The sequence below is a fragment of the Microtus pennsylvanicus genome, chromosome 10 (genome assembly GCF_037038515.1).
Source record: "Microtus pennsylvanicus isolate mMicPen1 chromosome 10, mMicPen1.hap1, whole genome shotgun sequence".
Lineage (NCBI taxonomy): Eukaryota > Metazoa > Chordata > Mammalia > Rodentia > Cricetidae > Microtus > Microtus pennsylvanicus.
In genome coordinates this window covers 22,412,404-22,427,253 of record NC_134588.1, presented here as the reverse complement: position 1 = coordinate 22,427,253, position 14,850 = coordinate 22,412,404, and the positions used below count along the sequence as shown (strand labels likewise).

General features: G+C 46.3%; 1 protein-coding gene across 4 annotated transcripts in view; it reads right to left on the bottom strand.

The window, feature by feature from the left end:
• Mgat5 (alpha-1,6-mannosylglycoprotein 6-beta-N-acetylglucosaminyltransferase) overlaps positions 1-14,850 on the bottom strand; it is a 293,844-nt gene that overhangs the window by 83,004 nt on the left and 195,990 nt on the right. For all 4 annotated transcript variants that reach the window (XM_075987774.1, XM_075987776.1, XM_075987777.1 and 1 more), the window contains exon 10: positions 11,607-11,740. In XM_075987774.1, the coding sequence (XP_075843889.1) occupies positions 11,607-11,740 (134 nt within the window). The remainder of the gene's footprint in view (positions 1-11,606; positions 11,741-14,850) is intronic.

The following is a 14,850-nucleotide window of genomic DNA, read 5'->3' as shown; positions in this document are numbered from 1 at the left end:
TGGTCCCTATGTCTCCATGTCTGGTAGCTCGCCTGAAACTCTAACTCCAAGGAGGCTGCATGCCTCTGGCCCCTGTACGCTTCTCCCTCAAACCACACATGCAAACACACATTTTTAAAAAATGACTTTTCATCTTGTTCTAACCTCAACCCAAAGTTTCTCCTATGATGAAAACAGACATCAGCTGTAGGCAGAGGGCATGAGGGTGAATGTTTGCATTTCAGGGTAAATCAATGGACTCCCACGATAAAGGAGTCTCAGGGAACTGCACTTTCTGTAATCAGTCCATCCTGGAAGAGAAACAAGTGGGATGACTACAGACACCACCCCGATATCTGAGTTCTCTTTACTTCCCCAGTCTTGTCCCAAGCCCGTGTGCCGGCAAAGACTGCCAACTACGAGAACAGCCTCTGGGCAGGTCTGTGAGGGAGTTTCTAGATTGGGTAAGTTGAGGAGGGAAGACCCACCCTAAATGTGGATGGTACTGCTCCAGAGACTGGGGTCTGGGACTGAATAAAAAGGAGAAAGTGAGCTGAGCATCAGCGTCAGCTCTCTCTGCTTCCTGACTGTGGATGCCATATGACCAGCTGCCTTACCCTTCTGCTGTCACACCTTGATGGACTGTGCCCCTACACACACACACACACACATACACACACACACACACACACACACAGAGCCCAAACAAACCCTTAAATTTCTTTTGTCAAGTATTTTGCCACAGAAACAAGAAAAACGATGCACAGAGAAAATGATAGTGACTCTTTCATTTTATTTCCACAAGAGCTCTAATGGATGCAGATGCAGGGAGACCTATGGCCGGGAGGGGCAGTCCTGGGGTTCAGAGCCAGAACCTCCTTTTGCAATTCTACAGACAGCATCATGGTATAAATACTTCATTTTCTGTACCCTGTGAATAACGGCAGTAAACCATGCCTTCAGAGCAAAAGCATGTTCTACTATAGTCTAGAATGCACACAAGAAGACAGAAGTGCACGCACACTCTACACTATTATACACGGATAAACCGTATCACTGCAGTTCTGCCAGGCGTATTTGTGGCTACAACTTTTTGTTTTGTTTTGTTTTACTTGAGATGTGGTCTCATGTAGCCCAGGTTAGCCTTGAACTCACTATGAAGCTGAGGATGACCTTGAACTTCTGATGCTCCTGCCTCCACCTCTGGAGCGCTGGGATGGCAGGAGTCTATGACCATGCCCAGTTTACGTTGTACTGGGAGGGAAGCAGGGCTTCCTGCATGCTATCCAAGCACTCTGCCCACGGAGCTACATCCCAGCCCCTCCTGTCTTTTTAAAATATGAGTTCTTAGTAAATGAAACTGACTTTGCTTTCAATTGCACAAATCTCCAAGGCCCGTTTTCTCCTGGTAAGTCTTTTAAACGTCTCTAAGAATTTTGAGTTACACACACAATACTCATTCCCAAAGCCATAACCCTGAGAGCAAGCCTGGGCTGCCTCCTCAGCCCTCACAGACAGCTAGTCACTAGGTCCCAGGGGTGTGAACTTCTCAAGACTCAGCAACTACCTCTCTCCTCTCTACCTTTAAGAGCTCAGGCCACATTGCTATTTGCCAATAAACACATTTTTCTTTCCCCTAAATAGAAATGCTTTAATTGTTTTTCCTGTTATAACTGATACATGTCCTCAGGGTAAAATTCTTTTTCTTTAGTAACAGAGAAAGATATAAAGAAGAAAGTTATCTACGAGCTTATCACATAAAAATACCCCCACCAGTGGGCTTTCTTCACCCTCTTATTCTATGGACACTTTTTTAGCTTCAAACTAAAATGGATCCTGCTACATTTACTCTGGTTATGTGTGTGTGTGTGTGTGGCCACACATACTCATGTTTTATAACTATATATGCATATATGTGCAGGTAACCAAGCATGTGTGTGTATGTGTGCATGTGTGTGTTTGTATGTACACCAGAGGATGGATGCCCTTGGCTAACATTTCTCGGGCTGCAGGTACACTTATAAAAAGATGTATTTATTATTTTCATGTACATGAGTGTTTGTCTCCACATATGCAGGCAGCACATGCATTTCTGGTGCCCTCTGAAGAAGGAAGAGACTGTCAGAGCCCCTAGCATAGGAGTTACAGGCAGTTGTGAGCCATCATTTGTGAACCAGCTGAGAACTAAACCTGGATCCTCTGCAAGAGCAGGAATGTTTTTAACTTCTGAGCCACCTCCCCAGCTCTCAATTTGTTTTCTGAGAGAGGGTCTCTTAGAGTTCACCAAGTGGGGTAGCCTCGCTGGCCAGCAAGCCCCAGGGCCCTCCAGCCTCTGCTTCCCCAGCCTGCAATTACAAATGCATATCACCTTGTGACCCCACCCTCACCCCGACAGAGTTTCTTGGTGTAGTCCTGGCTGTCCAGGAACTTACACTGTAGATCGGAGATTCACCTGCCTCTGCCTCCCGAGTGCAGGGGATCAAAGGTGTGTGCCGCCACCACTGCCAGGCTTTGTGTGGCATTTGAACACAGGCTCCAGGGACTGAACTCAGGCCCTTATGCATATAAAGCAAGGACTTAACCAGCTGAGCCATTTCGCCAGCCCATAACCTGGATTTAAAAGCTGCGCATAGACAGTGGCTATGTTTTTCAAATTTTACCAAAGCTGATGTTCTTAAATGGTTATGATGCTTGGTTTGTTGAGAGAGGAGGCTGGGCACAGACGAGGGAAACAGCGATGTGCAGTGGAGGCGAAAGCACGAATGTCTGAGCTGTCCATAGAGGCACACCTGAGTGAACCGTAAGTGTCAAAAAGCACTTTAGGAGGGAATGAACTTGAGAAGAGAGCCCCTCCTGAAGGCTGATCCGCAGAGGAAGCTCTGACTTGCAGGTCCCTAAAGGAGCAAAAGCCTTTTAACTTAAAGACTAAAAAGGCCGTTTGCATGGAAAATGGCCCCTCTGATTGTCCTTGGAGTAAAACTGTGCACTGAAGTGCCCATCTTCAGTGAGAACTGACAGGCTCGCAAGGAGAGAGAAGCAGCTTGCTGTCTTCCTACAGTTTCCCTAATCCATGGAATCTTCTAAAACCAGGCAGGCCCTGTGCTCAACAGCAGAAGGCAAACACAGTCCTGGCACCCTGCCTCGATGACCACGGAGGGGTGGCTCTAGGTAGCCAATAGAGTAAGTCCTTTGTCATTTTTTTAATCAATAACTCAAGTAAAATTTTATCCTTCTCAAAGATCTCTGATGCAGTTTGACAGCTGAGAGGGTTTGCCAGTTTAAAAAGACAACCTCACTAAACAGATTTCAGTTCAACTTCTTAACATGTTTTAAATAAAGGGTGTTTTAAGATATACAAATGCAAGTTATTAATGTGTGTACCTGCAAGTTCTAAAGGTGTGAGGACAAAGTCAAGTTATCAAGTTTCTCCTTCACACTGCTTTCCATAGTCTTAAAGATACTTTTCATTGTGTAAAAACATCTGTCACAGTCATTCTGACATAAATATGCTACCGTTTATATAATGTAAGTTTCTAAAACTTACATTTTCACAAACTCAAAAATTATTGTGAGTTCAGGGAGGTGAATTGAAAGATTCTTCTTAAACAGGTCAGAACACCTCTCTCAATTCCCTGGTCCTGAATTTTTTTTTTCTTCCTAAACTTAACTTTGTCCTCCGCTATAGCAATACCTTGCCAGGTCCAATAGACACCGGACAGGTCCACACCACAAATCCAGGATGGGAATAAAGCAACCAGCTACCCCAGGGTGTGATCAGCACCCAGCTTTCTCAGGCCTGCCAGGAAAGACTTCGATACCCACAAACAAGCAGGAAGAAGTCTTGAGAATCTGCCATACCAACCCCCTCAACCTGCCATGCCTAATTCTCTGCCTTTGTGATGTGGGAGTGATTTCTTATTAATAAAGAAACTGCCTAGACCCATTTGATAGGCCAACCCTTAGGTAGGTGGAGTAAACAGAACAGAATGCTGAGAGAAAGAAGCTGAGTCAAGGAGTCGCCATGATTCTCCCACTCCAGACAGAGGCAGGTTAAGATCATTCCTGGTAAGCCAGCTCGTGGGCTACACAGATTAATAGAAATGGGTTAGATCGATATGTAAGAGCTAGCCAATAAGAAACTGAAACTAATGGGTCAGGCAGTGTTTAAAAGAATACAGTTTCCGTGTAATTATTTCGGGTAAAGCTAGCTGTGCGGGCGGCCGGGTGCCAGGGATGCAACCCGCCGCTCCTATTACTACACCTTTGTAGTGTAAGAGAAAGATAAGAACGTTGTAATCTGCTGGCCTGGCCTGTCACCTGGGTGCCCTGTCCCTTTAAGAGACAAGCCCTGCCCACTCCCAATCTCTTCCTTTCCCTGCCTAAGCAAGCTGATCTCCTGCCTCCTCTCCAGAGTAGATCTCTGCTCTCCCTCTCTCAGCCCTTCTCCCCTTCCTCGCTTTTCCCCTTCCCCTACCCCTCCACAACCCACTAAATAAACTCTAAATCCAAGCTCTCTCTGCATGCCATATCTGTCTGTCTCTCACCCACCAAGGGGACTCACTGCTGGCCTTGGGTCACCCCGTTTTATAAATGATAACACCCAGTTCTGAACCATTTCCTACCCTTCCCTGATTTGTTGCACAAGCCAAAAACTGAACAGATATTACCCTTTGATTTACGTAAACTCACTCAACAGATAATGCCTACTATGCACTAAGTTCCATCAATGAACAAAATAGGTTAACCTCCAAGCTTTGCATAACCCAGATGACAGGAAGGGAAAAGAAACAAAGGAAGAGGATAAATTCTGGGATATCAGCAGTTATGGAGGAAATGAGGCACGCAGGGTTGGGGAGAAAAGGATTTGCTCTTCCAAATGGGATCAGGGCACCTTTCACTGAAGGGTCAGCTAAGTTACAGATACAGCTGTGGTGGTGGAGCCAAACCTGGGGAAAATGTTCCAGAAAATGTAACAGCTGTTGCAAAGGTTCTGGGGTAGAAGTGTGTCAGACATAGTTGAAAAAAAAAAAAAACATGAGGGAGGCCAGGGGGAAGTAAGGCAGAACTTCATCAGGAGGTGAAGGAAGTCTACCCTGTGGCTGGAGACATCTAGGATGCTGGACTGATTCACATCTAAGTCACTGCAGTGACTCAATACACAAACGATAAATCATGCATCTGATTTCATTCAGGGAACAAGGAAGGGCTCTGAGGCAGGGGTGGTAACAACAGAGCTGAGAAGTGACTTCAAAGGCTCTCGAGATGTGCATAGGCTATGAAGATCAGATCCGAGCTGAAGCTTGCCTGAAGAAGGGTGGAGCCGTCTCAGCGTTGCTGTCATTGCTACCTTAAGTCATATTCTCCAGGGAAAGATGGGGATTCAATTAGATAAAATGATCTTTCTACCCTGGCCACATCTTCACAGGAACCAGACGAAACCGTGAACGACAGTGTGATGTGCTAATTAGAGCTATCCAAACAAGGAATGAGAAACAGCTCAAGTCATCAGCTCTGGGATTCTCCATCAAATACCTTCTTCACTTCACTCTGTGTGGGTGATTTTTACATTGTTTACAGAGGGATAACACACCTTGCTTGAGACTGAGAAGTAAGAAAAGTGACTGCCTTCAGGAGTTTACAGCAAGTGAATTCATAATAGACAAAAGACTGGCTAACATTGAAACAAGGCCTAGATGGAGAACGAATCCAGACACCTAGAGATGGGAACAGTCTAAGAGACAACAAAACAACCCCCAAAACACAGAGCACAAAATGGATATTTAAATAGGTTCTTGACTAGTACTGAAAATATGGATAATGTTGAAGCTTGAAAAGAAATGTGGTTTATAAAGGAGAGAAAAGTTATGAGCAGGGCTGAGAAGACAGCTTAGCGGATAAAGAACATAAATACCAGGCCAGATTCCAGGACCCTCTGCAAATGGAAAGTGGAGAGATCCTGCCTCAGTGAGCAAGGGAGAGAGCATCTGAAGAAAACTCCTAATTTGGGGCTAGCCAGGCTGTGGTGCACGCCTTCACTCCCAGCACTCAGGAGACAGAGGCAGATCTCTGGGAGTTCAAGCCTAGCCTGGTCTACAGAGTAAGTTCCAGGATACCCAGAGTTAGAAACCCTGTCTTAAAAAACAAAACAAAAAAAAAAAAGAAAAAAAAAAGAAAAAAAGCTGGGGCTGGAGAGATGACTCAGTGGTTAAGAGCACTGGCTGCTTTTCCAGAAGACCTGGCTTCAATTCCCAGCACCCACATGGCAGCTCACAACTGTTCCCGGGGATCTGACACCCTCACACAGACAAACATATGGGCAAAACACCAATGTACATAAAATACAAATAAATAAATTAAAAAAAAACAAAAGAGAAATAAAAAACATCTTGGGCCTCCATATGCTGTGTATACACGTGTTTGTCCCCCCACATACATATGGGCAACCACACATGTGAACATATACACACACAGGCAAAATGAAAAATAATGAAATACAAAATTTTAGTGTGAATAACTTAAAATACAAACTATAAAAATATACATGGGGAAAATACGGCAGTGATTTCAGTGTCAGTTCTGTTGCTGTGATCAAACATTCCGAGCAAAAGCAGCCTGGGGAGGAAAGGGTTTATTGGCTCTACACTTCCAGGTCACAGCCCATTACTTTGGGGACTGAAGCAACTAATTCCATCCCATCCGCTCAAAGCAGAGTTTTCTCTACTCCAGCCCAGGAAATAGCTCTAACCTGGGGAGGTGAGGAGTGGCCCCTGAGCCCAAGGCTGAGAATACTTCACTACAAAGTCAGGATGTGAGCCCACAGATAAGAGGGGGAAGGCCCCCAAGCTCTGCAGGGAAGAAGAGCTGGTTCTGGAGACAGCTTGGAAACCAACAAGCATGAAGACAGCATCTGAGGGGAAATCTGTGGACAGGAGGAAGGACACACTCATCAGCGTCTTTGACACACAACAAGCTATCACCTAGGGCTGGAGAAAGAGCCAATTGAGGAGAACACTTGTAGGAAAAGCACAAGGACCTGAGTTCAATTCCCAGCATCCATCAGGTGGGAGAAAAGGCCAGGTATGGTTGTACACCCTTGAAATCCCAGAATGGGGGAGGCAGAGACAGGTGGATCCCTGGGGCTTGCTGGCCAGCCAGCGTAGCGAAACTAGTGAGTACCAAACATAAAAAAAAAAAAGTAATGATTAAGAAAGACATCCCATGTCAGGTTCTGGCCTCGACATATGCAGACACACTGTCACAGACACACAAATCCACAAAGCCATCACTTGTAGATTTAACCCAGGAGCCTCAGTGTTATCCAGTCAGGCCACCTGTTCACCCTGGCAATCACTTCAGGGAATCAGGCATAGCACGTAACTGTAGACCCCAAAATGCCCAGCTACCAGCAGACTACACAAAGATGTCATCCCACAGCGCAAGCCTGCAATTTGGAGCAAAACAAGGAACCGTGCGGCTTTTAGACGTGTAGAAACTTCACCATCAGAATAAGCTAGGTTAGGCATAGCAGAATTTGTCAATAAGTGGTGTGCCATGAATGTTCAATAAGTAAGTAACTACTCTGCTGGCCTGGCCTACTTCATTTCATATCTCCCAAAGACAGTGTTCCCACGTGTGCGCTTCTCTCCTCCCAAGTTGGACTCTCTGTACTGCACTCATACCCAAACACTGTATCTCCCAAGACAGTTGGCCTTGAAGTCTCAATTCTATACCTCCAAATTTAATTCTACTTCTGCGGTCTCTTTTAGGTTGTTGTTGTGGCCAGCAGCATATAACAATCTCGGTCCACAAGAGTCTCAGTGCATTCTCAACACTGGTGCATCTTTATGTTACTAAATACTGCTTAAATGAAACATTAATAAATTTGTCACATTAAAACCAACCAAAATGGGATGGTGTAGGGATTTTAGCTCAGTGGTAGAGTGCTTGCCTAAGCAAGTACATGACCCTGGGTTTGGTCTTAGGTCTAGGAAAAAATACAAAAAAATTAAAAGGGAGGAATGGGGATATAGCCCTGTGGGTAGAGTACTTGCCTCATCTGCATGAAGCCTTGAGTTTCATCCCCAGGACTATATGAACTGTGTATAGTGGCTCATGCCTGTAATACCTGTAGCCCTAAAATGGAAATGGTGGATCAGGAGTTCAAGGTCATCCTTGGCTACACAGTGAGTTCAAGGCTACCCTTTTCTTCACGTTCAAAGAAACAGTCTTCAACTATAGATTGCCAGAACAGACACAGCTGCCCAGCAATCTGGTCTTGTCACATGGGGAGGGAGGGAACCTCTTGACAAGGGTATTGGAGGTCACTGAAGGCAGGGTCTGTTGTCTATTGCGAAGCCCCTAGCCTCAGCTTGCTTTGACATGATGAATGTCTCACAAGGCCATTTCCTAACTTCCTTCCATATTTCTTGTGCTGAAGATAATGCTGGCCGAGGAGAGTTCTCCATCACCTTGCTACCTGATCGGTTTTAGCAGTGGCTGATGATCGCTGGACCTGCAATCTCATCAGGGGTTTGAAGATGCTCACTCCCTAATCCTTCATTCTGCCTGCATTTGCAGCTCTGCTCTCCCTATTATGAACAGTTTCTTATCATCAACCATTTGATTATCTTCGAATATAATTTGTGCTAGAAAGGCAGGAAGATCAAAGCTGGGCTCTTCCCCCTTCATTATTCAGAGGAATGAGATGGTATCCTAGCAACTTGCAAAGGTGACCCACTACATCTTCTTGCTTGGCATATCATCATATCTGGGCTCATCAACTGCCTTTTTTTAAAGGCAGGGTCTGAGGTATCTCATGCTAGCCTTGAGCTGACTGTGCAGCCAAATGATTCTGACCATGTCATCCTTCTGCTCACACCTCCCGAGGGACAGGGATTACAGGTGTGCGCCCCCCATGCCCAGCTTATGTGGTACATGGGGTGGAACCCAGGGAATTGTGCATACGAGCCAAGCATCCACTGACTGAGCTCCACCCCCAGCCCTACTGGCTACCTTTCATTTGTTTGGTTTTAATTCACTGCTGCCTGTTCTTTTGATGCTGTTTGGGGGATCTTATTAACTACCGATACCCCGCCCCCCACCCGTGGTCCTTCCTGTCTCCCTCGCCTTCTCTACCTCACCTCTGCAACCTGACTTATCCTAGGAGGAGGCTCTGATGAATGGAAGAAGGTGTTTGGAGAAAGCTGGTTTTTAAAGAAGGGCTTGTATACTCATGACCCCCATCAGGGGCTGGCTGAACTTTTTTCAAAGTACAGAATTGAAACATTTAATTTGTCTGTGTGGTGGGCTGTGTGGTGTATGTGTGGCGGTGGTTTTGTGTGTGTGTGTGTGTGTCTGTGTGTGTGTGTGCATGTGTATGGAAGTCAGGAGAGGACCTGCAATGCCTTTCCTCAGGTACCATAGCTAAACTGGCTGGCGCCAGCAAGCCCTAGGATGCATTTTTCTCTGCCTCCCCAGCACTGGGATTACAGCCCTTTGCTGACATCCCAGCTATCTACTTGTGTTATGGGGATCGAACTCTGGTCCTCAGGCTTGTATGGCAAATACTTTACCAACAGAGTCAACTCCCAGCCCAGTGTTTCCTTTTTATGAGTTCACTAATATCCTTTCCAAACTGAAGCTCACCCGAGGTCTTCACATCAATGCTGTAAATATGTCTTTCTTGTGTACAGATATCTCGGCTCTTCCACGTTCCTCTAACCGCCTCAAATAACCATGTAAACATTTCCTGCTACACTGTTTGCTTCCAGTGTCGTGGGTGGTTGATAATGTTTTGCTCTGTGGGTTCTTTTCTTAAAAGGCATTCAACCGTGTCCACTTTTCCTCTGCTTTCTGCTGAATCCAGGAACCGTATCCCTCTCCCAGGTGAAGAGAAAGCACTTTCTGCGTCTGGCTTTCATTACATTTTAAACAGAGAACTTCTTTCACTAGAAGGGACTCCTACTTCTGAAAGCCTCCACCGGCAGACTGAAGCAGGCTTGCAGGGTGCTGAATCCCAGTCTTCTACAGGAGAGCACGGCATCTCCTCCCTGGGGCGGGACACCAAGCTACTGCTGGCGTGACTGCCGGGAGAGTGCACAAGTTTACCTCACTTGTCCCAACACAGGTCTCAGCTCAGTTTATTGGCCCGCAGTTCTTCTCAGGCTCAGAATTTCATAGCAAAGTCACACCCCAGGCAGATTCCAATCATGCCTTGCCATGCTGACAACCATCTGTTACCTGGTGTGCCAAATATTAGTTTGTTCCCTGAACTGCGCCCCTGGGACAGGTGGCAATAACAGGACGATATAACTCCAATAATAATAATGTCTATCATACACACAGCATGCTCTCACCAAACTCTCTGGGCTCAAAGAACATTTGAACAGGTAATTCTCCCCTCCCCCTCCTCTGCCCCCCCTCTCTCCCTCTCTGCATGTGTGTGTGAGCAAGTGTATTTGTGTCTCTCTGTTTGTGGTGTGTGTGTGTGTGTGTGCGCGCACACACATACACATACATGTAGAGGTCAGGGGACAATCTCTGACATCATTCCTTAGGCACCATGCACTATTTTTTTGAGACCCTGTAAGCAAGGATGATTGCTCAGTGTCCTTCCAGGGTTCATCTATCTCCTCTTCTCCCACCCTGGGATTACAAGTGCACACCATCACACCTAGCTTTCCCCATGGGACCTAGGGATCCAACTCAGGTCTTCATGAGCACTCTAGCAACTGAGCCATCTTCTCGGTCCATGGCATGGCTTGAATTTTAAAACGGCTACTTTACCATTCCCAATTCTGTTCTTCCCAGACCTGATGCTCAGGGGTTATTTATTAGTCTAATGCGTTCGCTGAAACATTTAGAGATCAAGCAAGGGATCATCTCTGGGCAGTTATGTGTATATGTGTATGTATATGTATGTACGCTGTCCATGTGGAGGCAAGGTTTCTGTGAGGTCTCTTCCTCAGTTGTTTTCCACATTCCATACTGAGGCAGTCTCTCTGATATGTCTACTCCAAAGCTCACTGACTTGGTTACTATAGCTAGCTGGCTTGCTCTGGGAACCCCGTCTCCACCCACTGAGGGCTGGGAGTCGAGGCATGCCACCCCTCTTAGCTGGCATTTACAGATGTTCTGGAGGTCAGAACTCTGGTCTTATAAGGCAAGGGCTTTACCCACGGAGCCATCACCCCAGCTCAGAGATTATCTTTCCTTTGAAAGATCTCATGCTCAAATAATGAAGATTGAACTAGTGGGCTGCCGTGGCAGGCCTCACTCTTCTTAAGAATACAGCGGCCCCTTAGCAGCATGGGTAGGGTGCTGGGACATGCTCAGTGCCTGCTCATTCAGAGGTGCTCTGCAGGCTTCTCCCACGTGGCTTCTACGGGTCATTTGTATCGCACACTCCTCTCTAGGACATTTCTAAGGCTCTTCGCACAGTGCTCTGGTGTGCCTTTAACGCCAATTACAGAAAAGAAGGATCCAATTATTCCCCCCCGCAAAAAAGGGCCAACTTTTTCAGCTAAGGGTCCTGCGAATCACAACCCCAGATGGACGGCTGCCTAGATAACCTTCGTAGCTATTTTCCGTCGCTTCCTGAAAGACAGGGACCACATACAAATACTCACGAAACATGGTGTAAAACTGCTGTGGGTTCAGATTCCACTTTCCCCAGGGCGTCTTGTGGCCTTTCGACTGGGCATAGCTTGCATGGTTGAACTCAGGTTCTGTCCCAAAGGAATCGAGCACCCGGAGCATGCACCTGCAAGGAAAGCGCCGTGTGTCAAACGATAACCTCGATACTAGCTGCTACTGCTCGCTCGAGAGTGGAGAGCAGCTGGACCAACACTTCAAAGTAGAACTGCCACCGGAAAGGAGTTCAGGCCTTATTTTCTCACTTGTTCATTTTGCAAAGAAGGCCTCAGCCACCCCAGCACATAGAACTGGCTAACCACCGAGAGCGGCTGGAGTACCAGTGAAATAGACATTCATGAATGCTGCAAGGGGCCTGCAGGATTCACTGCGGTGCACTTAGCACCCAGGTAGGACTGGGCACACAGAAGGTACCTAATCAATGTGATGAAAAGAAACAAAGCATCATTATCTCTACAGTTCTTATTCTGCTCAGAACATAGGGCATGCTTCAGGGCTATCAGCTTCTGTCAGACTTTACATCAATTAGCTAAATCAATTGGCTTTAGGTGATGCTAATAATACAGCTATAGGTATCTGTTTCATACCAGACACAGCTACAGGTATCTGCTTCATACTGGAAAGGTACTCTTTACATCGGGAAGCTGACGATATTGGAAGGCAGGGTTCTAGGGGTTAACTAGGGATAGATGCAGGCCCATGACGCCAATAGTGGCTTTGAAAGAAGATGACCAGAGACCCAAGACAGAACTTTGTGCAGTGGGATTCGGCCCTCACTGGCCTGGATGGGGCCATGCCATTCCATCTTGGACATTTTAGCTTCCAACAATGAGAAACAAATTCCGTTTCACAATAAACAAGTCTGGCTCCAGTATTACGTTGGAGTAACACAAAACAGACTTCAGTCTCATTTACGAGGCAGCGGTAGCTTTTACATATCCAACTCTAATAGAATAGGACTTGATTGCTAGACCAGCAAAGAGCTGAGGCAGTATAACGGAGTCTTGTCGGTCTGCTCCACTGAGCCAAACCTGCTCCACCAGCTACCTTAGTGAAGCTGTGAGCTAAGAATTGGTTTTTATAGTCTTTTGTGTACCTGGATATGTGTTTGTATATGAGCACATGTGCACAAGTGAGAACAAATGTGTGTGTGTGTGTGTAGGTCAGAGGTCAACTTTGGACTGTCATTACCCAGGCACCGTCTACCTGGGCTTCTTTTGAGACAAGATCCCTTGCTGACCTGGAATTTGCCACATAGGCTAAGCTGTCCAGCTAGGGAGCCCTAGGGATCTCCCTGTGTCTAATCCCCTGGCAATGGTACTGCAAGCGGGTACTGCCATACCCAGTTTTGTCACGTGGGCTCTGGGGCTAGAACCCAGGTCCTGGAACATGACAGAACACTTGACTGACTGAGCACTTTCCCCATACGGCTTCACAATCTCAATTTTAAAAAACACAACAGAGGAAAATTCCATGAAGTTTACATTCCTACAATGGAAAATCAAGTTTTATTGAAACCTGGCCACACTAGTGTTGATACCCTCAGTCTGCAACTTGGTGACGTCTTCAAGCCATGATGGCACAGTGGAGAAGCTGCAGCGGAAACTATCCCCAAGCTGGCCTCTTAGATAAAGGAAGCATAGAGGATAACTGGGAGAAAGGAATTAGAGAAACGGAATTATTGATCTGGGCTGCACTGACTTAACTGGTGATTTTCAAACCATGTCAATGCAGCTCGGGGCGCTGGTAAATGGGGTGGTTCTGTTTGCTCTTGTCCTCTATCAGGACACTTCCGAGCAACTTCCATTAGGCCAACACACACCAAACTGAATGAAAATTAAAGCCCACATTTAGGACAGATGGTGGCAACACTTTTAAGGACCCTTTCTTCCTTTTCTTATGACCAGAAAGCTATTCTAAATTTTTGTAAACTTTCACACTGATGCAAGATTCTGAAAACAAAATAAAACCATTGAAGTCCAAATACCAGATCACACACTCCAGGAAATACAACTGTCATCTGAGGTTTCTAGACGAGACAAAGACAAAATGGAGGAAGGCCACGGCCACAGAGCGCACTGTGAGCTAACCTGGGACAACGCCCTCACCTGGATTCTTAGGTGGCTTTCTTGCAGCTACTCTCAGTACATTGACAGGTCTCTCTTTGGGGGATGTGGGTGTTCATGTGTGTGCATGTATGTGTGTGTGCATGTATGCGTGTGTGTGCATGTATGCGTGTGTGTGCATGTATGTGTGTGTGTGCATGTTTATAAGTGTGCATGTACATGTGCATGAAGCATGGGGGTGGCCAGAAGTCAAACTCTGGTGTCATTCCTCAGAAGCCACAGGCAGAGGCTGGAGGGCTTCTTGTTCAAGGTCCTCCTTGGCTCGATCTTGGAACTACCCTTATTCCCGTGTTGTCAATATTTATGCCACTGCTTGGATACCTTCTGTGTATCTGAAACACCAGGACCCTTCTAACGATTTGAACATGTATTTGCCCCAGTGCCCAAGGCAGCTGGCCTTCCACTAACAGAGACCTCACAGAATGTCAAATGACATTCAGAACACTGTTGTTGCCTGAGGCTACACTACAGGGAGAGAGAGATGCTCAGAAGCAAAGGGTCTACTTTCTGGCTGGGAGTCTGGTGTAAAAGCTGGCAGGCTGTGAACCATTTGTATCTCACATTCTTGCACATCTTCAACACTCAGCAAAGGACTCCTATGGAGCAGAAGGGTAGTGAGCTCCGTAGACCATGTTAGAGTACTCCAGAGTACCAGTAGCATGTCAGCATCAGGAGCAAGTGTTTAATCGAATTTCCTAGGCTCTTATGCAAATTAGAAAGAACTTATACGTATTCTTCCAAGGTCAACAGACCTAACGGGCTTGTTGCTCACTGGAAGGTCTGCTGACACCACACTATAGAATGCAGTTCCCCTTACCTGCCATCAAGTAATATGACCATAGTCTGACAGCTTCTTTTGTGTGCATGTGTGTATTGCACATGCGTGTGCATGTTCCTACATATGGGTACCTGTGTAGCTGTACACAGATGTGTATGGGTTGTGTGTATACCTGTATGTGATGTGATGTGTTTATGTACGTAGACCAGAGGTTCCTTGGTAGCTCTCCATCTTATTTTCCGAGACTGGGTCTCTACTGAGTTTAGAACTCACAGAGTTGGCTGGAGTATTTAGCCAAGAGCTCCAGGAGCCTCC